The sequence below is a fragment of the Sciurus vulgaris genome (genome assembly GCF_902686455.1).
Source record: "Sciurus vulgaris genome assembly, chromosome: 3".
NCBI lineage: Eukaryota > Metazoa > Chordata > Mammalia > Rodentia > Sciuridae > Sciurus > Sciurus vulgaris.
The window spans coordinates 124,260,454-124,286,038 of NC_136463.1; the positions used below are offsets into that span (position 1 = coordinate 124,260,454).

The window sequence follows — 25,585 nt, forward strand, 5'->3', positions numbered from 1 at the left end:
AAAATGTAAAATATGATATTGTTGTATTGTTTTATTGACTATTCATTTTTGAGTTTCAAGAGATAAAAAAGTTGCTTAACTGACTTTACTGGGTTAGGTCTCTTTGCAAGAAGACAATATAGAAAAAAACTTTTGAAGAATACTAGTTTAAAATGGCTGGGTAAATTTAAATTATTGTATCCTTAGAATCTATAACTGTGCTAGGCGCTTTGTAGGTAGTAAATATTTGTTAAGTGCATGACAAGTAAATTTCTTTTCTTTTTGTTCTGAGAATTAAAGTGAAAAGAGAAAAACAAACTATTTGCTTTATGTGATATTGATGTGTTTAGAATCTTGGGATCTTATTGTTGGGAAAGGCCTTTCAAGACTTGGAGCAGATTCCATAAAAGTGTTTTGTGGGCTCTCATTGAAAGAGGGATGGGGCAACAAAAGAAGGCTCATCCTGCTTCCCTCAGTGCTTACCATATACCCTTTAATGGATGGTTCAGCTCTTAAAAACAACAACAAAAACAAAAAATAAGATGACAACAAACAACAGCAAAGTAAAGCAACAAATGGAAAACTATACCTTCATTTTTATATTTTACATTATGAGACCATTGCAGCCCAGAGAAACTCAATGAAACATGTTCATTAATGGCAGTGTTAGAACCATGATCTAGGCCTTTTTCAAAAGACAAAAGTGATTTTACACAGGGACTGCTTTAAATTCAACTGGAGAGTAAATTTTTTATTCTGTAATTTCTTTTGTTTCCCTTTTCTCATCTTGAAGGTTAATGGCTACTGCCCCATGCTTGAAAGTATGATGTATGACTTTGTATATATCATTTTTGTCTGTAACTGGTCAATAATTAGGTGTTGGTTTGAGTCATATAAATTTTTTTTTTGCTGTCATGTAGCATATCATTTGCATTATTCCATTAATGTTTTTGAAAAGAGCAGTCAAAATGATGTATGACCTGCTACTTGAACAAATATATAACCTTTATGTTTTAACACTTTAATAATCTAGGTGCTGCATAAAAATTAAGAGCTAGTACTTAAAGCAAACAAAGAAACAAAATAAAAACTAAAAACTGCTTCTCTGTGCCAAAGGAAATACAATAGTTGAAATATTTAATCATGAGATATTAGAATTGTTCTGAAAATTATGCTTATATATGACCATTGTAGCATTGCATAGAAAGCAGTGTTTTAAAAAATGCAAAATTAATTTTTTGGTATATACTTTATGAACCATAAATGTAATTGATTTCTCTGGTGTGTTAATGGTAGTTCTTAAAGATTTTTTTTCTCCAGCTACATAATGTTTCTTTCCTCAAAAATAGATTATGTATTGTTTGCTCTCCAGCTTTCATGTGAGAGGCATTCCTCAGATGTCTGATAATTCTGGATGCCTGTTATTAAATGCTGTACCAGCTGGTGAAACTTGTAGAAGCTGACTTTTAATTTAGGGGATTTAGTTATGCAGGTTTCTTGGGATCCTTTGTGTTGTCTCTTTAGATCTTGTTCTGGTCAGATTTCTCAGAAAAGTGTCTTATATTTCCCAGAAGGTAATGATTTGCTTGCCTGTATTTTGTGAACTGAATGGGAAACAAGGCCTTAGGGACTCTGAATCAAATTATGCATACTATGATTTTAATCTTCCATCCTCATACCTGTGTTTGGTGCTTTATCCTCTTCAGAGACAAGTCTTCTAGGCAGAATTCTGTTGCAGTTGGTGGAGTGGCAATTTTCATCCAATTCTCCTTATTTTAGTTTCCCATCTCTCCATCTACACTTAGTGAGGTACCACTTGTTGCTGATTTCTTTGCCCATTTAAAAATTGTCTTTTTATAACTGAGACTTAAGAACACTCTATGTATTCTGAATACTGTACTTACCAGATATGTATGATTTGCAGCTATTTCCTACCATTTTGTGGATTGACTTTCCACTTACTTCAGAGAGAGTATTCTTTGAAACACCAAGGTGGCTCTTGTTGTTGTTGTTGTTATTATTTGGTATTGGGGATTGATCCCAGGGGCTCACCCACTGAGTCACATTCCCAGCCTGTTTATTTTTTATTTTGAGACAAGGTCTCATTAAGTTGCTGAGGCTGGCCTGGAATTTGTGATCCTCTTGCCTCAGCCTTCTAAATTGCTGGGGCTGTACCCAGCTACTTTTTTCTTTTGTTGCTAGTGCTTTTCATGTCATATATGTTGTTTGATCCAAGGTCACAAAGACTTAAATCCAGTGTTTTTCTCTAAAAGTTTTATAGTTTTAGCTTACGTTGAGCCTTTGACCCATTTTGAGTTAATATTTATATAAGCTGTGGGATAGTGGTCCAACCATATTCTCATTTACATGGGTTTTTTGTACCATTTTGATGGAATTTGCCTATTTAACCACCTGTGCTTTTGTATATCTTTTTTTTTTTGTAGATAACCTTAAACTTCAGATTTATTTTCTTTAAAGCTTATAGTCCTATTTAGAATCTTATTTCTTTTGTTTTTCCAAAAAAATCATCTAGTTCTTTTTTTCCTTTGGGTACCTGGGATTGAACTAAGGAGCACTCCACCACTGAACCACACCCCCAGCTCTATTTTGTATTTTATTTAGAGACAGGGTCTTACTGAGTTGCTAGCACTTTGCTAACACCTTGCTTTTTTTGGTGAGGCTAGCTTTGAACTTGGGATCTTTCTGCCTCAGCCCCCAGGCCACTGGGATTATAGGCGTGTACCACCATGCTTAGCTAGTTTGTTTTAAATATATGCTTAATGATTTAAAAATGTTGCCTGCTTTTTTATTCCTATTGCTCATTTACATTTATTGTTTCTTAGTCTTGATTAGTTTATCAGATCACTTTTACTATTTTTTTTCCAACAAAAAATATTTGGTTTTGTTCTAACTTTTTTGTCCCCCTTGTATCAAAGGTTATAAATTTCATTCCAAACACTTCTTTGACTTTATCTCATACTTATTTTCTATATAGTTAGGTTCTGCTTTATTCTTTTGAAAAATTATTCTCTGTTTTTTCCCTGCTCTGGTATTGGGGATTGATCCCAGAGGTATTCTATCATTGCAGTACATCCTCAATCCTTTTTTTTCACTTTTCTTTTTTTCTGGTTACTGGGGATTGAATTTAGGGACACTTAACATCTGAACCACTTCTTCATCCCCTTTTTTATTTTTTGTTTTGAGACAGGGTCTTTCCAAGTTGCTGAGGCAGGCCTTGAACTTGTGATGTCCTGCTTTAGCCTCCCGAGTAGCTGGCATTACAGTTCTTCATTTTTAAAAGTTTCTGCAGTTTATTAACCTCTGAATTTCTGACCCATAGTATTTTAAAATGTCTACATTTCTGTAGTTGTGGATTATCTTTTTAAGTTGATTTCTAGTTTTATTTACTTTGGACAAGTGATTGTGGTCCATGTATCAATTCTTTTAGTCATTGCTGAATTTTACTGTGTATCCTGGCATTTAGCAAATTTTTATAAATGTTCCAAGTGCACTTAAAATTATAAATGTTCTAAATCCGTGTAATCAGTGAATGTTATTTATTTGTTCTTACCTCATGTTTATTGATTATATTGTTAAAAATTTTTAACAAGATTTGTTTATCTCGGCCTCTCAGATACAAGTTAATATTCTCTAAAACAGTTGTGGATTTGTCAGTTTCTCTGTATAATTCCCTCAGATTTTTCCTTTTGTGTTTTGAGTCTGCTGTTGTGTGCATACAAGTATTGCCAAAAGCTCAATCCTTGTCCCTGATGCCATTTCCAATCCAATAATGAGGACACAGATTTTGAGAAAAAGAAAAAAGAAGGTTTATTGCTTTGCTAGCAAAGGAGAAACACAGGGGACTCCTGTCTCAAAGGCTGTGATTCTGCCCATCAGTAGTAACAGGGGGCTATTAAAGAGGTGATTCAAAGACTACATTACACATGTTCTGTTTAGAGTTGTAATTCACTTGTTAATTTGGAAGATAGTCATTTCTGAGATCTTCTGGTACCATCACCAAAGTCTGGATTACTTCGTCCTTTGGTGGGTACTCAGGGATAGATAACTGTACCTAGGATGGGGAAGAAAGGTAATCTTGTTTCCCCTAAGATTAGGGATGGGGAGAGATTAGGAAGGCCCAGGGAGAGAGGAAGAGAAAGAAACATGTCCTTTTAAAAAAAATAAGTTGCAGTGGCAGAGCAGCAAGGGTTGTATTCAAAGCATAAAGTGGACCACTGTTACACAAGTTTAGTAATTATTTTCTTCTTGGAGAGCCTATTCTATTCCAGAAGAAGAAGAGAAACTTCCTATTTCTCCTTGTGAGTTATCCTCCTCATTGAGGTTAAAGATTTCCTAGGGTTTCTGCTTTAGGGGGGAATCTCAGTTTCATCTCTGAGCTTGGTGTCTACCCAACACTGATACCTATGATGAGAATCAGGGCCATGTTCCATTTCCCTGATGTTGAAGACTGAACACCAGAGAAACGCCAGGCAAGCGTAGAAAGCAAGTTTTATTTGAAGAGTAGAATAGAGATAGACTTCTCTGAAAAGAAGGGGCTGCAGAGCAGGGTATCTGAGGAAGTGGGGTGTCCTGCCCTTTTTGTACATTCTAGGTTTCCTTTGTTCTCATGCTCTGTCCTCCCCACATCCTGCCTATATAACTTAAAAGGTATAGTGATCCAAGGGCGGGAAGGAAGCCGCTCAAGGGTACCTGGCAGGAAGAGAGTCACTCAGGGGCTACTCATTAACTCCTCGCTGGGAGGAACAAGTCTCTGGAGGCAGGTAATCCTGGCAACAGGTAGTGGAGGGGAAGCGCTCTGGAGGTATTAGCATTTTATTTCCTTTCCTTTCCTCTGACCTGATCATTGATTACCTACACGGATTCTCCTTGTTGCCCCTGGGCCTCAGCACCTTGTGCTCTGCCTAGTCAAGGACTTTAAAACCATTGGCACAGTGGCAGTGCTTGTTGTTAATTCCTTCTTTTTTTTTCTGGTGTCTGGGAAGTTCCACTTTTTTTTTTTTGTGAACTCAAATATATATCAAAAGAATATATTTTATATTTCATGCAGCTCTTCCAGCCAGTGGGAGAATCTTCAGGTTATCCATTTTGCTCATTTGTTAGAACTGGAAATTTCTTTGCTCTGAGTTTTTTGCTTTTTATTCTTTTTGTTAGAATTCTATTTTTTTTTTTCTTGGATACAGAGTCTCGCTGTTACCAGGTGGTTTGGTCTCAAGCTCCTGGGCTCAATACCTTAGCTTTCCCAATAGCTAGAACAAGCACATGTCACTGTGCCCATTAGCATTTTTATATTCACATTTCCTTCTAGTGTTTGGCTTAGTTCTTTGTATTCGTTTTTATCCAATAGAAAAGCAAATAGTAATGCTCATTGTATCGAGAGTAGATTTGTTTGTCATTTTAAAGCAATTATGATTGAAAATAGTACCACATAGAAAAATGTGACAGAAATCGATGTTGATAAATCACTATTTAAACCACAGTTTAATTCTGAGACTGTCAATCTAATTTTGGTTTTATTTTTACAGTTTAAAACAGAGTGGGAAATTCCCTGGAAATCCCTGGCCTCCTTATAAGAAAAGGACATCACTCCATCCTAGCTATAAAGGTCTCATGAGACTTTTGCACTGTAAAACTTTACACATTGTGCTATTCACTCTGCTTTACAAGGTACAGTAGCAGTTTGAATTAGAAAGACTTAGATTAGAATTTATTTTTATAATTTTTGAATAAAAATACTGGAGGGTAATATTTAAATAAAAGTAGTACTTATAAAGCAAAGCATATTGATACATTTAAGGTGTATATGAATATGTTATAATTGTATAAGTATGAATTCCAAGTTGAAAATAACAAAATAGCAGCACTATTCTTTGTGGTGTATTTAACTTGAGGTATAATAATTTAGCTTCGGGTATAAGTGTTAGGTTATGGCTTTTGTAGAACAAGAGGAGAATGTTGTGGAACAACAGAAGTTATGGAATGAGCTAAGGACTAGTGACCTTACTTTCTGGGGCTTCTCTGTGATTTTTTTTTTTTTTAACCTCTGATAAGGAGTATGATATAGAGGGATTTGAGTGGGCCTCCTATGTCACATCTATGATGTTTCTGGTAGACATCTTAAAAACACAAAATGTGTTATTATTTAGAATTTGTTTTATTCTTGTGTTTTCTCAGGCACAACTGATTTATTTTAATAACATTAATTATGTACTCAAAAATTGTATGAAATGTAACATTTTGGAGTGTGTGTGTATGTATACAATTTTTATGATCTAATTTAAATAAGAGATGAAAGATAAAATAACTCTTCCTAGTTTATAGATAAAATAACTATTAACATCTATAAAATAACTGTAGACCATGATAAATGCGATGCAATTAAATAAAATGAAACCCTATCGTTGCTCTTCCTAATTAAAATTTGAAAAATTAAAAAGTTAAAGAAATTCATAGTAAACTACACATATTTGTAATACAGATTTCCAATTGCTATGCAGAAATATTTTTAAAGAAGAAAGTATAAATTTCATCAGACATGTTAGTCTTTCTCCTAATGTTTACTTTGCAATCAAGTAATTCTCTTAGATTTCTCTACCTCTTTTACAGCCTCATCCTTGTCAAATTTTCATTTTACTTTTTAAAGTTATGCTGCTTTAATTAAGATTTTAAAACTGTGTGTCAATAAATGCCTTGAAAGCCTTATTTTTATTACTTCCCTAGAGGATTATTCAATAAAATGTTTTAAAATGCTCTTTTTCATCTTGAAAAAAAAAATGTAGAATATCTTTTCTTACTGAAAAGCGATTTGTATTTATTTTACAAATAACATACATTATTTGAAGGTATTCTTGGTGCTAGATTTTTTTCAGGTACTTTAAATGTACTTGTAGACATTAATCTAGCCAGAATTCTTATGGTGATGGTTCTGTTATTATCCATGTTTTTCAGTATGAAAATTGGGTTTAGAGGTTAAATAGCTGGTTCAAATGGAGACTTGAGTACTGTTATCAGTAATAATAATTAATTACACCTTACCACAAATAATTTATGTTCTTTTGAGTTATATTTTTCAACTTTTAAAATTTGCTTAATGTAAAATATTATTACAAAATAATTAGGCAATGCTTTAGTTGTCCTTTTTAAATTTTTAAATTTACTTATAATAGCTTTCCTGACTTCACAAGTGTAATAAAAACTTTTTTCTGATATTGCATTGTCAAATCAAGTTTATAGACATCAATGGTAGTAAACCACCTTCATTCCCAACCATGTTTAATACTAAAGAACACGTTAAAATAAAACTCCCAGAAGAGTAATTTTTAGTTTTTTTTTGTAGCATCTAGTAAAGGAATTTCTCCCCTTAGTTTTTAAGTTTCTCAGTTAAAACTGTAATACTGCAGAATTTCAAGTCGAAATATATTTGCATTTGACTGGTAATGTTTTATTATTAAGAGGAGTCAGTGTATAGTAATGATAGGCAGTGGCCAGGGAGTCTGACATCTGTGTTCTCATGTTGCTTCCACTAGCTGGGCATGTTCCTGTGTCTTGGTTTCCTCTCTGCAATGTAGTGAATCAGAAAGGATGATCTTTATTAATTCCCAGCCTTCAGTCCCCTCCTTTTTCTGTTCCTGCTCCTCATACCATGGGCACCATTCACCTACTATTTGTTGAACAACAATTGCTAGGTACTATGCTGAGAAAGTGGCAGATGCTAATTCATGTAATCCTCACATTATTTTCTGGACAATTATTCTATATTTAGAAATGAAAACAGAGGCCAAAATACGTTGGTACAAATCAGATAGTCATAGAGAGAATTTGTGTTATTAAATCAGTTTTTAAAAGCTTTTGAAAGCCTACACTCTTCACCATTCATCACCACCCAAGAGATGAAAGAAAAAGCTCTCTCAGTAGTCCAAGTAAGTATTAGAAAGTCAGTCAAATGAAAGTCTATTCTTTAGTTACAGTAGATTAGGTTTTAAGTAACCAAGTTTTCCTTTCCTAGTCCCTTCAGCCATTTGTGCAATTTCTGTGAGGCTCTGGTTAGCCTGTCCTTTGCTGTATCAACCACAACTGACATTGCACTCCCTTCAGAAACTCATCTTTCCTATAGTTAGACCAGATAGGTAATTAGGACAAGATGATAGCTGCCAGCTCATTTTTTTTCTTGTAGTATTTTAGGTATCTTCTGATTAGTGGTCACTTATATCACATTAAGTGACTGATTTGTATGGATAATCCTGAAATCCTGTGTAAGATATGTAAAGTTTTTACTGTATAATTCATATAGAAGGTCAGACTTAGCAGATTTTTCTCAGGGAAACCTTTGTAACCACTCTCATTCCCTTTGTTTGTTTATATACTTTTTTGTGGTACTGGGGCTTGATTCCAGGGGTGCTCTACCATTGAGCTTCATCACCAGCCCTTTTAATTTTTTGAGACAGGTTCTCACAAACTAGCTGAGGCTGGACTTGAATTTGTGATCCTCCTGCTTCAGCCTCCCAAGTCACTGAGATATAGATATGTGCCAGCATGCCTGACTCCCTTTTATCTTTCTCAGCATATAAATCACACATTGATATATGCATTTATACATCCCCACACAATACTCAGAGCTTCAGACCTTTAATTTTAAAGACAAATTCTAAGAACATTAATGTTTCATAAACATTTATTGTGCTCCTGGTTATATGCTAGGTGTTACGCTAAAGACATTGATATTTGCACAATTATCTATTTAACAAATTTATTTATGTGAAATCCTAGTCTTCTGAAAAAGAGTGTCAACAAATTAGGATATTAAGTATTCTTGTTGAATTATTTTATTAATAATTATTAATTTATTAAGCCTGGCGTGGTGGTGTCATCTATAACCCCAGCTACTCGGATGACTGAAGCCCATGAATTCAAGACCAACCTAGGCAATATAGTGAGACCATCATTTAAAAAAAATTTTTTTTTTAAAAATACTGGTATATTTATATTAATGGTTTTAGGGGGTTACTTAATGAGCTAACTTTTAATCTGTGAACTGCCGTTTCTAGATAGTGCTTAATGTACTAGGTATTCTGTAGAGGAAACGGGTTTTTGGTTTTAGCTTGTCTTTTCACTAAGATGTCATTTAACTTATGTGTCTGATTTTATGTATTTAGTTATGTCATTTTCATCTGTATTAAAATGTTTATGGATCTTTAAGTGAAATGTTCTATGAAAAGAAGCAATTTTGAGGTAATTTTTTCCTTTTTTAAAGATTTTGATGGATCATCAAAATCTGTCAGAACACGTACTCTGCATGGTTTTATATCTGATTGAATTAGGACTTGAAAATTCTGCTGAAGATGAATCAGATGAAGAGGTAAGTAATTTCTTATATTTTAAAATTTTTAGATAGGAATAAGCCCCTCTCTGGCTCTAGGCAATTATTCCTAGGCCAGTGTATAAATGAAGTGTATTTATGAATTCCTTATACTTAAATAAGATCTTCTAAAGAACTACTTTTATAGAAAACACCCTTTGGTTTTTCAAATATATACTGTCTTAGTGCTTTTGTTGATACCTATGGAATTACTTCACTTTTAGAATTACTGGAATTGAAATTTACCATTCATGTCATAAAAATTAAGCAAATTGGTTAATGTACTTTTGTTGTTATGGTAAGAACATTGGTTGCTGGAAAACAAACATTAAGTTAGAACTTCAGTCTAGATATTCTAATAATTTGATTAGGATTATTTTTGAGAATAATAGAGTTCATGATGGCCTAAAGTTCATCAGAGAGAGGTAGATATGTAAATTTGCATTAACTGGTAGCATGACTTTAACTAGAAAAGGGTAAAAAAAACCACTTTGAAGTATTTGTGTATGTATTTGATTAATATGATTAAGTTAAAAATTCTTTGTGCTTTTTAAAAACAAGTAATTTAAGGTTAATTTTAAAGAAAATTTATATTATTAATCCCAATAAAATTATTAGCATAATTATTTTTGAGAACCACATTATTCCTGTAAAGATTTTAAAATAAATTCTTGATTAAGTATACAAGTTGTTAATTTGTTATAGGACTTTAGAAGTATTACTTCCAGAAAAGCAGTTCTTACTACAAATTATTTGTACAAATATAAAACAACACAATTTCACAAATGTAGAATATGAAAATCTTCTGCCTCCCAAAAGGAAAAATATAGCACAGCATAACAGCTCCTCCCCCAAAGTAAACTAGATAGTACTTTCTAGTCCAAGGTGAATCAACATATATTCTTTTGTAGGTGCTAAAAGTTTATTAAGCTTCCTCTAAGACTCTGCCATACTTTTGGTTAATGTTTTTGACTTTCTTCCATAAGTAGTTCACGCTAGCATTTAATTGTACTATGAGTTATTACTAATGGATGATGACAAATATTCTGTAATGTTAGGTGTTTCCAGATTGACATATATATTCTTCAGGAGATAGTTGCTGATTTCACTAGATTTAACCCCATTATTATTATTGAGAAATTTATTATATTTCATGTTTCAGTTTGATTATATTATTTAAATTTATTCACTCTGTAATTTGTGCATTTAGGACTATGACAGGCAGTGGATAATTATTCGGTCTAGTTACATCTTCATTGTACCTTAGATCTGAAGTGACAAGCATTCATATTCTTTATGTTTTATGTTTTAGACATCAGTGGGTGGACCAGAGCGTTGTCATGACAGTTGGTTTCCTGGCAGTAATTTAGTATCTAACATGCGACACTTTATAAACTATGTTAGAGTGAGAGTTCCAGAGACTGCTCCTGAAGTGAAGAGAGACTCACCTGCAAGCACTAGTTCTGATAGCTTGGGTTCTTTACAAGTAAGTGTGAAATTAAGAAGGGGGGAAAAAGTAAAGGAAAGGAAAAGTTTTATGTTTAAGCGTTGGGATATATTGTTTAGAACCCCCATGATATTGAAAGAAAAAAATGTAATTAGAGGTAAATTTACATTGTCTTTTATTTCCTCTGATACATCTAAGCAAATTCTGTCTCACCAGTCTTTTTCCTTTAACCTGCCAGAGTTCACGACGACCTAAAGTTCTTCAAAGAGAGGTAGATGTGTATGATATGTGCATTAACTAGCAATGTGGCTTTAACTGGAAATGAGAAAAAAATCACTTTGAAAGTATTTGTGTGTGTGCGTGTGTATTTGATTAATATGGTTAAATTTTTGAAAAGTTTGTGCTCTTTTTAAAAACTAAAGTAATTTAGGCTTCATTTTAAAGAAAATCAATATTATTGATCTCAAAAATAATATTGAGCATTTAATAGTGTATTTTTCTTATTAGTGTTAGAAGTGTTTTGAATCAATGATAGGCAGCATATTTGTGTCTTACTAACATCTTAAAAATGACTGTTTTCGGGCTGGGGAGATAGCTCAGCTGGTAGAGTGCTTGCCTTGCAAGCACAAGGCCCTGAGTTTGATTCCCCAGTACTGCAAAAAAAAAAAAAAAAAAAAGACTGTTTTCTAAATAAAATAAATTTAGTTTCTGGCAGCATGCCCATTTTAAAATATTTTTTTTTACTTCTATGGAAATTAATTGATTTTGATAAAATAAGCCCATAAAAGTCTTAAACTATATGTTGTATAGTCAGATTCTTTTTGAAAAACAGCTCTCATTGCATGTAGCTTAATTAATTTTAAAATGAATAAAGAAAAAAATTCTTGAAATGACACGCCAACTAACTAAATTTGAGCAGTGTTAGTTCCTTTAACCTAGATTTTCATGAGAAGACAGCATTAAATCAGGTATTTCTCAGAGTAAACTCTACTTGTAAGAACTTTTTTTGACAGCATGTTTTTGCTGTATCATTAAGGATTTTAATTAAAATATTGGAACCTCTATAAGAGGAAGCTTTTGCCCTCTAATGCTGGCAGAGAGTACTTTAACAAACAGCTTGGATGTTAAAAAATAGTGTATACTCTAATTTGACTCACAAAAATTCAACTAATATCGAAGCATCTTTTCTATGCTCACTTTAAAAAACTAATGAAATCCATTAAACTGACTCATATCTTAATTAAAAGATGATTTTGAAGAGCCCTAATGCAGTTTGGGGTTTAGCAGAAAGGCTATTAGAAGATAAGTAATTGAGAAAAACACAGTTAAAAAAAACCTATTCAAATAACAAGTCACAGTGATATTCAAATGTGAAACAAAATCAGTTTGATCTTTCTTCCTTACATTTCAATTTAATAACTTTAAACATTTTTTAGAAGTAATTTGAAACTTTTGAAGTTCCTTAAAAGTGAAATTAATTACCAGTTCAGATTCATTAACTTGGAAAATTAAATTAACTTATAATTTTCTTAACTGGAAACAGTAGCAGTCTTCCAGAAGTTAGTAAAGTCCATAAATAATTTTCCTTACGAATGATGAATAGAACAGATTTTCTTTTCCATTAAGCAGGAGAAATTTAGCTTATGATTTCTCTTTAACATGGGTATTGGTACTGCTTAAGATTGTTTTTTTCCCCCACTGGTTAATAGGCTAAGGAGGTTTAGAAAGACATTTTATTGTTGATAAGTCTCTTTTTTTCTTATTGGTGTTTGTAGATTGAGTGGAACTCGATTTGTTTGAGAAAGAAAGGTGAAGGATCAGATTTATTTAATAAGTATATCAATTGAATAAATCTCAATGAAACTTTTGAGCATTCCCTTTGTAAAAATATATTAATATATTTTTAGGATTGATACTGAATAACTTGTCTTGATTTTTCTTTTTTTCTCATGTCTACTGGTAGAATTCTGGTACAGCTCAAGTTTTCAGCTTGGTAGCAGAACGTAGAAAGAAATTTCAGGAGATCATCAATCGTAGTAGCAGTGAAGCAAATCAGGTGGTTCGTCCCAAAACTTCAAGTAAATGGTCTGCTCCTGGTTCAGCTCCCCAATTAACAACAGCCATTTTGGAAATTAAAGAAAGCATATTGTCTTTGCTAATTAAGCTTCATCACAAACTCTCAGGAAAACAAAACTCCTACTATCCTCCTTGGCTGGATGACATTGAAATTTTAATCCAACCAGAAATTCCTAAATACAGTCATGGAGATGGTATAACTGCAGTAGAAAGAATATTACTAAAAGCTGCTTTGCAAAGCAGAATGAACAAACGTATCATTGAAGAGATATGTAGAAAAGTGACTCCACCTGTACCACCCAAAAAAATTACTGCAGCAGAGAAGAAAACCTTGGATAAAGAAGAAAGGTAACTTTTATTTTTAATGTTTTACATATGTATGGTATAGTTGAAGATTTGATTGATTTTTATCCTTTTAGATCATCTGAGACTCACTACCTGATTGTTCTAGCAGCAAAAATAATAACTGATTCATTCGTAAGATAAATGGAATTGAACATAGCGCTTATATGCGTACTATGATGTCTTACTTGGGGGTGAGAAAATGAGTGTTTCTGACCTCAACATTAAATTACTACTTTAAATTTGGAGTCTTCTTCAGAAAAATTGCTATAATTTTATTGTTATAAGGATCTAATAATTCTCTTGGTGTTGTCGGAAAGTATTATCAAATCAGTGTTAAATGAGAACAGAAAAAAATTGGAAGACTTTTAAATATTACTCAAAATAATAAAAATCCAACTACTTTAATTACTCTTGGTCCTTTATAGTCTTTATCAATATATAATTACCATTTATTAAAAATATTGTTTTTAAACACTTAACTTATGCCTCTAGCTTTTGGACTCTTAAGTTGCTTCTAATTTGTTGTTAAGTCATAATATTTCTAAATCTTTTTCTTTTCCTTCATCTTTGACTATCTTCCTAGGAATGATGTTTTTATAAGTGGAGTTTATAGGTCATGGACTGTGGCATGGTTCTTGGCACATGCTATTTGCTAACAGCTGTATTCAAGTCATGTTACTGTGTATTGTCACCAGCTGTTTTTCAACAGATTTGTTACCATTGCCTACCTTGTTGTCAAAAACATGACAAGATGAATCTTGAGAGACTGAAACTCAGCATAATTGTCAAATCCTTGGGATGGGTTTAGTATTTATTAAAACAAAAACGAAATCAACTTGTAATGAATACAGAGAAGGCTAAAAGACTCAGACTATTAAAACATTTTTTTCAGATGAACTTCAAGATTGCAATTGCTTACTTGAGGTTATAAATAATATTCGTTGGTTTAATTTCTCTAAAACAAATTTGCCTACTAAAGCAACAAAACAAAATTTAAAAAAAAAGAAGACAGCAACAAAGCAAAAATTATATGGTTAAAATTATAGAGTTGAAAAGGATCATTTCAATGTTATTTTAATTAAGAACCTTGGACTTTGTCATCTCTTTCGTACAGATAAAATCATTCTTGGCACATTTTTATCTGGACTTCTTGTTACTTTTAAAATTAAATGTAGACAATTATGGGTCGAATTATCAGTGGAAGCCAACCTAAGGAGCATTTTATACTAGTGATCCATTTTCCATTCTTCAGGTGTCACCCAGGCTCTTCCCTGGATGGGAACTGTGTCCAGTGTTGAACTCCTTGACCTTGAGGAATTAATATTATAGTGGGAGACAGACTAGTAAACAGATCGTTATTAGTGTAATAAATACTATGTTAGGTGTACAGGGTATTAATGGCAGTAGCAGGAGATAAAAGACGAAGGAGATAACCAGATATAATATTTTATTTGGTACTTAACGTGTGAATGATTACAGGGAAACCATTGAAGAATTTTAAAAAGGGGAATAATATGTAGATAATCACATGCAGATTGGTTAGAGTGGGGTCAGACTGGAAATTGGGCTACTCAGCTATTTAAGAATCTAGGATAGCAGATGTAGCAAGGGTCTAAACTAAGTTGGTAATAATAAATAGGGGGAGATGTATATGAGATATTTAGCAGCTTCATGTCGTTAGACTTTGTGATCAATTTGATGTGGGAGATGAGGGAAAACTCATGATTTGTTCCTAAAGTTGTGACTTGGATGATGTTCCTGTTTACTAACGTAAGGTGTTATAATAGGTTGCTAAAACTTTGCAATAACATTGATACTAGGGATTGAGTCCAAGGGTGCTCTACCACTGATCTACATCTTGGCCCTTTTCATTTTTATTTTGAGATAGGGTCTCTCTCTAAGTTGCCCAGGCTGCCCTCAAACCTGTGATCCTTCTGCCTCAGCTTCCCAAGTTGCTGGAATAACAGGCATGTACCACCATGCCTGGCAAGATTTTTATTTTTGTTAATTTCTTCTAAATTAATGGTCTTTTATTTTTAATTATGTAATATTATCTCTCTCTCTCTCTCTCTCTCTCTCTCTCTCTCTTTGAAGAAAAATAAACATGCAGTGGATCAAAGGGTACTGTATTTGGTCAGTGGTATTTTGTAATTATTACTAATAATAGATGTAATATTGGAGGATATAGTTTAGATGCTATTTTTACAAAGGCCTTATTGCTCTTGTAATAAATAATACTCAAAATTCTAGACTTTCTTGTGATGGGTTTTATTTCCTTTGAGCAGCAATGATGTTGACAAGCACTTGAAATGGATTCTGTAGCAGATAGAATGAAAATGAATCTGAATCTTGCTGTGCTTCTCATATGTCCTTTCTGTTTTGTATTATGTTTCTCATAATAAAAGCAGATTGGTTTATAAACACTTAATGATGATCCATTTCCATGTGCCTCACCTATAGACAAACTTGGCATCACTTTCATAATAGATTAACTCCTTAGAAAACAAGATACAAACCAGAAACCTTAGATGGTTGTAATAATATACAACTCCAATGTCTTCACTTCCAGGATAATAATGGAAAATTTTGATGATATAGGCAGTTGCCCAAACTTGTTTGTCTTTTTGTTAATGGTCTTTATTTACATTTTGCTCAATTTTAGTAAGGAATAACCTAGATTAAGAAAAAATTTGGACTGGGGTTGTTTCTTGGTGGTAGAGCACTTGGCTAGCATGTGTGAGCCACTGGGTTTGATTCTCAGCACTGCATACAAATAAATAAAAATAAAAGTCCATTGACGACTTAAAAAAATTAAAGAAAAAAATTTGCAGGGGCTGGGGTTGTAGCTCAGTGGTAGAGGGCTTATGAGGCACTGGGTTTGATCCTCAGCACCACATAAAAATAAGTAAAATAAAGGTATTGTGTCCATCTACAACTAAAAATAAGAAAGAAATTTATAACAGTGACATTCCATTTCTAGTTACATAGAAAGCTTGTATAGAAATGCAGTTTTAATTCTAATGCCAAGCAACTATACTTGAGATTTTCTTTTATTTGACGTATAGATTTGTTATTTGTTATAGTCTTATGAACATATTTATTCTAAGTATGAATGTGGTGTCTTAGAATGCTTTGAACATCTATAGCACATTTTTGTTTGTTGCCATTTCCTTTGTGGCAGATATTTGAGGATGAAATTAATTTTTGTGAATTTTTTAATTTTAAAGTAATCCTACACTTGAAATATTTCACGGACAATACAAGGAATTTCTTGAAACATTTCAGAATAAGTTGCTGGTGTGGTTCACCTTCACTGTGGAATATTTTAGTGTGTATTTCCTAGAAATAAGGACTTTTTCTTACTTAAATTACCACAGTGCAACTATCAAAGTGAGGAAATTAATCTGGGCACAGTGGTGTGTGCCTGGGAGATTGAGGCAGAAGAATTGACTGAGCTCAGGAGTTTTAAATCAGCGTTGGCAACATAGTGAGACCCCCATCTCAAAACAAAGCGAAGGAAGGAAGGAAGGGAGGGAGGGAGGAAGGAAAGGAAGGAAGGAAGGGAGGGAGGGAGGGAGGGAGGGAGGGGAAAGAAAAGAAAAGAAAAGAAAAGAAAGAAAGTATTTTAGTGTGATTAAATCCTTAGATCCCATTGGGTTTTGGTGGTGCATGCCCGAAATTGCAACTCGGGAGGATGAGGCAAGAGGATCGCAAGTTTAAAACCAGTCTCAGCAATTTAGCAAGATCCTGTCTTTAAATAAAAAAAGACGGGGTATGTAGCTCAGTAGTAAAGCACCCCTGGGTTCAGTCCCCAGTGTCATACCAAACAAAACAGAGCACCTACAAGTAAACCCTTAAATCCCAAGTTTAGATAATTGTTCAAATAATGTTTCATATGGCAAAAAGGTTCGATTAGTAATCATTCACTGCATTTAATTGTTATATTGTTTTGGTCTCCTTCAATGTGGAATAGCTTCCTCAATCAAATATTCCTGCATATTTGGCAGAAAAATCAATGAAAAGTTGCCGTTTTGTTTTCACCCATCAGGTGTTTCATGATTTTAATTTGTTCTATTACCGATGATTAAATTTGATTGCTTGATTTAAGGGGGTATCTGCCAGACTTCTTCACTGTCAATTTACCCTTTTCTACCTTTGTAATTAATATGCAACTTGTGGAGATATAGTTTGAGATACTGTAATATCCCATTTCTTATAAAGTTTCAATATACTATTCATTTACATTTATTAATGTGAGCTCTTGGGTTCCTGTTTTCTGTTTTATAACTCTTGTGCTCATTATTCAGTTTGGTGCTCAAATTGTTCCACGTTTAGATCCTAGAAATTACTTCAAGCTGGTTTCTATGCCCTTTTGATCTATCACCCTCATTCTTTGAGCATATTCTTATTTTGTGGGACAATAAATTGTTCCAGGCTCATCTTGTACTTGAGGTCAGTCATTTCTCTAAGGAGTCCTAGTTACTTTTAGTAGAGGATGGTATTTAAAAACTACAAGCCATGTGTTTATTCTAATGAGGAATAATTGTTTCATATACTCTTGGTGGACAGAACTGGGGAAAACTTTGTTTGTATGTGTTTGTGTTGGGTACTGAAAGGGGGGAAGGGAGAATTATTTTTATGCCTGTGATACTTAAAATTCCAATCTGACACCATGGGAATCATTCTTGTTTTCTCTCTTACCATATTGTAATTCACTTCCACAGTGAGAAACCCAGCAGCCATTATTCATTTTTCCTTTCCTTTTCCTCTTCTCTTCTCTTTTCTTTCTATCTATCTATCTATCTATCTATCTATCTATCTATCTATCTATCTATCTATCTATCTTTTTTATAATTTCCCTTGTCTGTAACCAATTTCTTGGAATCTTTCCATACACCAATACTCTCTTGTGCCAGGCTGTTGGATCCTGACACCCTATGCCTGGTAACTCTAGCCATTCTTCATGTTTAGGAAAGAGAAGAGATGGATAGATATGATGTTTTAACCTAATCAGTGTCATTGAGAATGAAGTTTGATAAAGATTAGTGATCAACTTCAATAATAATATTTTGGCTCAAAAACAATTTAAAAGAGATAACTATAAAGTAATAAAGCAGTTTTTCTCATGGGGATCCTAAATTATCTGTAAATGTTAGAAAAAGAGTTAAAAATCTTTTGAACATTATTGGCAAAAATATGTAACTTCTGATAAGGTGGACCATAGTACTTAACCTTATAGTTCTTGATTATCTGTTAATTTAATGGGAACTGTTTGTGTTTCATTCTTCTGAATTCTGTTATCTTTCAGATTAATAGAAAAATACTTTGAGGTTTTTCATAGAAATGACTAGCATCTCCATTTAATATAATGCTTTGTCTTTTACAGTGTATAGAAATAATAAAGGGTTATTAAAAGAAACTACTATAATTTAGTATATATATTATTATATTCTTTGTATCATGGTCTATGATCGGTACCTCTTGAGTTTCATTCGAGTAAAACGTTTATCTTCCTAAGGAGTTAATATATAACTTATTTTTTAAACCTTCTTCTTTTCTTTCTCTCCCTCCCTTTTTAAAATTGCCTTAACCTTTTCTTATTAAATGTAAAATTTTATGCTCACTAGTATTAGTATTTTATGCTCACTAGTATTAAAATTTTATGCTCACTGTAAAATTTTATGCTCACATAATCTGGGGAAGCCTATCACTTTTCTTTGTTAGTTTACTTTTTTTTTATGTTCTGATCCTGTTGTATTGGTTTTTGTTTTGTTTTGGCAACTACTCTCAAATTTAAATACTCTTTGAAAGTAGATAAAAGTAAATAAAGTATAAATAATAAAGACAGTATAGTGAATTAATTCAAAGGAATATTTATACTTAGACTTGGAAGATGTTTTTATTCTTTGTTGTGTTTGTTTCACATTCTTTTGCTTCATACACAACAGATCACACATGGAATATGTCTTATTGGCTTCTCCTCATTCTCTATTAGGGGAAACCTATTCTTAGGATAAAAATAAACCTGATTATTCATATCTTTTAGATTTCGTTTATATATAAACATCAAGCTTTTTATAGCACCTAATTTACTGTCATTTGTACCTGAGGTTAAAGGATTTTTTTTTTTTTTTTTTTTGCAGTACTGGGGATTTGAACCCAGGGCCTTGTGCTTGTGAGGCAAGCACTCTACCAACTGAGCTATCTCCCCAGCCTGTACCTGAGGTTAATTTGCTAGTCCCTTACTGAAAAAGACTTGCTCTTCCTGTCATCAGGCATTTACTTAGGACATTGTTTTGTTGGAAATCAAATTTTCTACCTACCTTAATTATTATATCACATTTTTAGGTAAACCTTGGCTTTTATTTTTATCTATCGAGTCGTGAGTTTGAAGTCTTTCTAAAGCAGAATCCTTAGGGGAGTCCAATCTTACATGAAATTAATGCATAATATAGAAAATAGATTGCTTTCTACTATACACAAGGGTCTTTTCATATATTATATACTACTCAAAGATAGTAGATTGGTTTTAAGCACATTTAGTACTCATAACTATTTCTGTTTAATCTAGGCGACAAAAGGCTAGAGAGAGGCAACAGAAATTGCTTGCAGAGTTTGCTTCACGACAGAAAAGCTTTATGGAAACTGCAATGGATGTTGGTAAGTCAAAACTTTTTAGGTTAGAACTCATAGTCATTACATTAGGGATGATCTTGACCAATCTTCCAGAAGTTTTAAACATTACAGGCAGACGATTTCCTGTCTTTATGTAAACAATATAATGACACAGGACCAATCTCTTTTGTAGACAGTTCATTCTGAGATTGAATGGCTGCCATTGTGAGGAAGAGCTTTCTATTGATAGCAATACATAGAGAGTATGCTCCCTCTTTTCTATTAAACTGTCCCTTAAATTTCTGAGATCCATTAATATGTATTTGTTTATGTGATATTATTCTAAGATTCTTATAAAGGTTTTCAAATACTTTCAGTGCCTCCTCTTTCTGCCACAATATGAGTATTGCTAAAGATAAGGTACATTTCTTATTTTCATTCAGATTAGCATTTAGATTTTTATAATAAAAAGGAATGCCTTGTTTCTGTATGGTGGTAGGTTACTCTGAGCAACCTTTTGCAAACACTGAAGGAATGGATTAAATTGAAGTCTCAGTCTTTAGTTAACCAGGCTACTCCTTTCCATGACTTTTCACATTACAGTGATTTCTTTTTTTTTTCTTTTCTTCTTTCTCCTCCCTCCTTTCTTTTTAGATAAAATTGATGAAAGAAAATAAGCTAGAGTCATACATTCAGTTAAAATACTGCTTTAGACATCTCTTTTGCTGTTCTGACTGAAAGACCCACTAGAACAATAGTAGAGGAGGAAAAGTTTATTTGAGGGCTTATGGTTTCAGAGTTCTCAGTCCATTGACAACTGACTCCATTCTTCGGGACTCAAGATAGGCCAAAACATCATGGTGGAAGAGTATGGCAGAGGGAAGTGGCTCACATAATGTTCAGAGAGAGATTAAGCTCAGCTCACCAAATATATACCCCAAAGGCATACCCTCAGTGACCCACCTCTTCCAGCCATACCCTACCCATCTTCAGTCCACTCAGTTAATTCCTATCAGGAATTAATTTGCTGCTTGGATTAAGGCTCTCACAACCCAATCATTTCTCCTCTAAACCTTCTTGTGTTGTCTCATACATGAGCTTTTGGGGGACACCTCACATCCTAACTATTACAAATTACTTACACACATGTGCATTCAAACATGAATGTACATTTTTCATTCATTTTTGTACACATAAGCACACATAACAATGGCCAGAGAGGTGTGAAGATGGGGTCAGTCTAGATATAGCCAACTGTCTTCTAAATGATTAACATGGAGTTTTATGTTCAGGTCACAATTTTGATGGAAAGAATAATCGAATTCTGTTTGTGGAATTTACTTAGTAGTAGTTGACTTTCTCATACGAAAGAAGGAGATTGATCTGTGAAGGGGTATCATACCCATTCAAATAAAATGAACTGATAAGCTCCTATCATTTTTCATTTTCTTTCATTTTTCCATTCCTCATCTCTGCCTCTTGCTTTTTATCACTTGTTAACTACTTATTTACTTTAAAATTGTCAAGGTTGCTGACATTTTGTTTTGCTGTCACAGACATTGGATGGTGTCTTCCATCCAAAGGTCGACTCAAACAGTTAAGAGTATTTGTATTAGGATGACTTTTGGGGTGTTATTGAGTATAGGGCTAAGTAATACACTAGAATTTATTTACTGTTTTTTGAATCCAAGTGGCCTGATTCTTGAACGTTTCTAAGGAGACTATTTCTTTTCTTATAGCCGCTTGATTGCTAAAACCCATATCAGCTAATGTTTGTTTGTATTTGGGCCAGGACTTTGTTATATTGCCTTTTTTTTTTTTTTTTTGTCTGAAGTTTCCAACTGCTCCTTTTGACTTTATTTTAAAATTGTAGCTGGATACAGTGGTGCATGTCTGTAATCCCAGTGACTTGGGAGGTTGAGGTAGGAGGATTGCACGTTTGAGACCAGCTTTAGCAGCTTAGAAAGACCCTGTTTCAAAAGTTTTTTAAAAAGGACTGGGATTATAGCTCAAAAGTAAAGTGCCCTTGGTTTCAGTCCCCATTGTCATAGATAGATAGATAGATAGATAGATAGATAGATAGATAGATAGATAGATAGATCGATAGATAGATGGATAGATAGTATTGTGACAAGAATTGCACTATCTTTATTCTATCTCTGTCATTCTGCCCACTCAATCATTCTGTCCTTTGCATGAAATACTTTTCCAGTTGGGTCCATGGCATGTGGCATAGCCATTACCTTGAGATTCCTATTGTTTTCCTACTTTTGGATCAATTTAGGGTTTTCTGCCTCTCATCTCTTTTCTTGGTCTTGTCTTATTGGAGTACAGCCTCAAGTATATTTCTAATAATGTTTGTGTAGAGGCTTTCTGATTTTTTATATCTTTGGAAGGGAATTTGCTCTCATACTTGATTGTTCATTTGAATGGATATAGAATGCCAGGTTGATATTTTCTGTAACAAATGAAGGCATTACTTTCTTGTCTTTTTTATATTCATTTGATGAAAACTCTAGTGGGAGTCTGAATCTTATATCATTGTAGGTGAATATATTTTTTCTGTTCTTGTGATCCTTTTATGATCATCTGATCCTTTGAGATTTGAAAATTTATGATTTGTTTCTATGTGCTTTTATTTTCTTCCTTCTTAGGACTTAGTCTTTCCTTCTTAGTCTTTCCAGTCTATAGATTGATATTTCTGAAGTTCTGAGAAAAAAAATTTATTGTAATTTCTTTGTTCACTCATATAATCATCCTCTAGTATGGCCCCAAGTGATGCCCATCTCCTGGCATTTATGTCTTAGGTACTTTTATCCTATATTGTATCAAAACTGGTCTTTATGATCACGAAGTATGGCAGAAATGATGGACTATCATTCCTAAAACTGAGTTATGAGAGACATTATGACTTCTGTCTTCGTTGCTTTCTTTCTCTTTTGTGTTACTTCTTCTGGGGAATCCAGCTTTCATGTCATGAGCATACCCTGGAAGAGGAACTGAAGCCTCTTGCCAACAGCCACATGAGTAAACTTGGATGTGAAACTTCCTGTCCCAATTAAGCCTTAAGAAGACTATGCCCGGCTGACAGTTGTTGTTTTTTGGTACTGCAAATTGAACCCAGGGTCGCTTTACCACTGAGCCATATCCCAAGACCTGTTTTTATTTTCTATTTTGAGACAGGGTTTCACTAAGTTGCTGAGGGTCTTGCTAAGTTGCTGAGGTTGGCCTTGAACTTGGGATCATCCTTCCTCATCTTCCTGAGTCCCTGGGATTACAGGTGTGTGTCACCAAGCCCAGCCCAGATGATAGTTTGACAGCAATTTCAGGAGAGATCCTGAGCTAACACCATATTGTTAAGTTGCTTCTATATACTTCATCCTGAGAAACTGTTAGATACATGCTATATTAAACCTCTGAGCTTTGGGGTAATTTGTTATAGAGAAATATTACAATAATTTAAAATTTTCTTTTGGGGGACTCTAGTCGGATGATGGATCTTTTAATTTTGGGTGTCTTTAATTTTGTGAAATCTTTCAGAGAAGACTTGAGGGTTATTTTTCTTTTCTAAATTATCACTTATCTTTCTGAATTGCTTTTAAAATTTATATTGCTCTTTCCATGTTGCTAGTTTTCTTCATTTGCCTGATGATCCTTGAAAGATGGTCTAGGTATCTGATGTGTGTTTATTTCACTGAGGTGTACCAGATTCTTCCCATAGGGTCTGTACTATTTTGTATGCCCACCAGCAATATGTCAGTTTCTCTACATCCTCATCATCAGCATATGTTGTAATTTTGTAGGTGAGAGAAGTGATATCTTGATTTAGTTTCAGTTGGTGTGCCTCTTATTATGACAGAGATTGATCTTTGGACCTTTGATTGCTTCTTGTTTCCTGACACATATTTTTGCCACTTCATCACACTTGGTATGATTCTACACTATATAACGTTCTCTTTTTTGTTCATACACTTCCTTGGAATCAGTCATAGCTGTGGACTTTTTTTAGGGTAGAATTGACTTACTTGTGGCATTAGATGCATATAGTGCATACTTCTGTGTATCTGTGTCTGTTGTTTCTAGTTGTAAAAATGTTATTTTATAAAATATTTCAATATAGTTTTGAATTTTGCCATATTGGGAAATTCTTATTCTCATCACTAAGTAGGACCTATTTGAATTGTTTCACTGAAATTAGAGTGGGATAGAAAGTTTACATTGCTTGATTTTTAAATATGAAATTGCTTAATTTTGAGGGATGGTGATACTAGGTCTGTTATTTTAAGTCATATATGATATAGTGTATTCCAAAAAATAGTCCAATAAATACAAAACATGTTTTGTTTTTTTTTGTTCCATATATAAGATATGTCCTAGTACCAAGTCAAAACATTAAAAAAAAAAGGAAACACCAAAACTCAAAACATAATATATCCTTAACACAGGTGAAATAAGATCATATAAAACTATATTCAGGCAAAACTAATCATATCTTCCTATTTTCCCTTTAATCTTATTCTCTAAGATAAACCATTGTAAACCTTTATTTCTTCATATGAAGCACATACAAATTACATAAATGGATTTTGTTTATATTTATTTTTCCCATAATGAAATCATACTGTACAAAAGCTGTGCCGTTGGTTTCCTTTTTAAAACCATAGAAACAAAAAGATGTACCTCATTTGTATATAATGAATCAAAATGCAGTCTGTAAAAATAAAGAAATAATAAAAAAGAAGGAATGGCTGTAAAAAAAAAAGAAATTACAAATTAAATTTATAGACTGCAGAAAAAATTAATGTGTCATGAAAAGTCTTCTATATAAATCTTTTTTAAATCTCAGATTTCATTATATATACATATTCATGCACATATAATAATATATACATGAATTAATATAAATGTTTCTAATTTGTGTTTTTTTCTTCTTCCATAACTGGTGATTACAATTTGGTTTGTATACTTGAGTGTTTTTATCTGTGTTGATATAGTCATACAAATTCTCCCTCTCTCCTTTTCTTCCTTTTTCTTGGGGCTGGAACCATTGATTGCTTTACCCAATGAGATCACTCTTTGCTTTTAACCTCTTAAAAGTAATATCTTGCTTTAACTAAAAGTGTGTGGCAGACATAATAATAGGTCTTTCAAGACTAGATCTCTTTTCATTTTGACTCACTAATCTTGTTTAAATAGATATGTGTTTTCTGTTTCTGATTCGTTTGTTATTTTTTTTCTCTAATTTCTCTTTTGACTTCATTTCTGTCATACTAGGCTTTACCCAAAGATCTATTTTAGATTCCTCCTACTTCTCCCTCAGTCACTCTTAATAAATATCAGATATATGTTTATCTGCATGAATTATTAAATATATAAAGGACATCTTTTTTTCCTATTTTTGACATATATTTTTACATATTTACATAGATATGCCTCTATCTTTAAAGAATTTCATTAAGAGTGTCTGTTTCCCTGGTCTTCCCAGTTCCCTCTACACATATCGCAGATCAGGAATTTTAAGTTCCTTCATTTTCAAATGATTAAATTGTCTAAATATTTTATTTCTTTTTGTTAATGACATTACATCACCAGAAGGTTACTGTTATTTTCTTTAATAGTTTTGCTTTACTAATATATATTATGGTCATATCTAATGATTTCCCTAAACAAAAATTAATCATTTTTATTTCTGAGATATAATCCCTAAAGTTGGGAGTAAGGAAGAAATAGATTTTTCTTCTTTTATCTCC

General features: G+C 33.1%; 1 protein-coding gene and 1 long non-coding RNA gene across 8 annotated transcripts in view; one reads left to right on the plus strand and one right to left on the minus strand.

Annotated features, from left to right (window-relative positions):
- The window catches only part of UBR3 (ubiquitin protein ligase E3 component n-recognin 3), a 210,515-nt gene that overhangs the window by 100,275 nt on the left and 84,655 nt on the right, over positions 1-25,585 (plus strand). For 6 of the 7 annotated variants that reach the window (XM_079135462.1, XM_079135463.1, XM_079135464.1 and 3 more), the window contains 6 exons: positions 5,523-5,664; positions 9,248-9,352; positions 10,665-10,838; positions 11,038-11,070; positions 12,763-13,223; positions 19,792-19,880. In XM_079135462.1, the coding sequence (XP_078991588.1) occupies positions 5,523-5,664; positions 9,248-9,352; positions 10,665-10,838; positions 11,038-11,070; positions 12,763-13,223; positions 19,792-19,880 (1,004 nt within the window). The remainder of the gene's footprint in view (positions 1-5,522; positions 5,665-9,247; positions 9,353-10,664; positions 10,839-11,037; positions 11,071-12,762; positions 13,224-19,791; positions 19,881-25,585) is intronic. The other variant, XM_079135466.1, reaches the window with a different exon arrangement.
- LOC306658481 lies at positions 18,124-19,785 on the minus strand. The gene is made up of 3 exons (XR_013763061.1): positions 19,441-19,785; positions 18,910-19,325; positions 18,124-18,862 (listed from the first exon to the last, which is right to left on the minus strand). It is a non-coding gene; the product is annotated as an uncharacterized lncRNA (long non-coding RNA).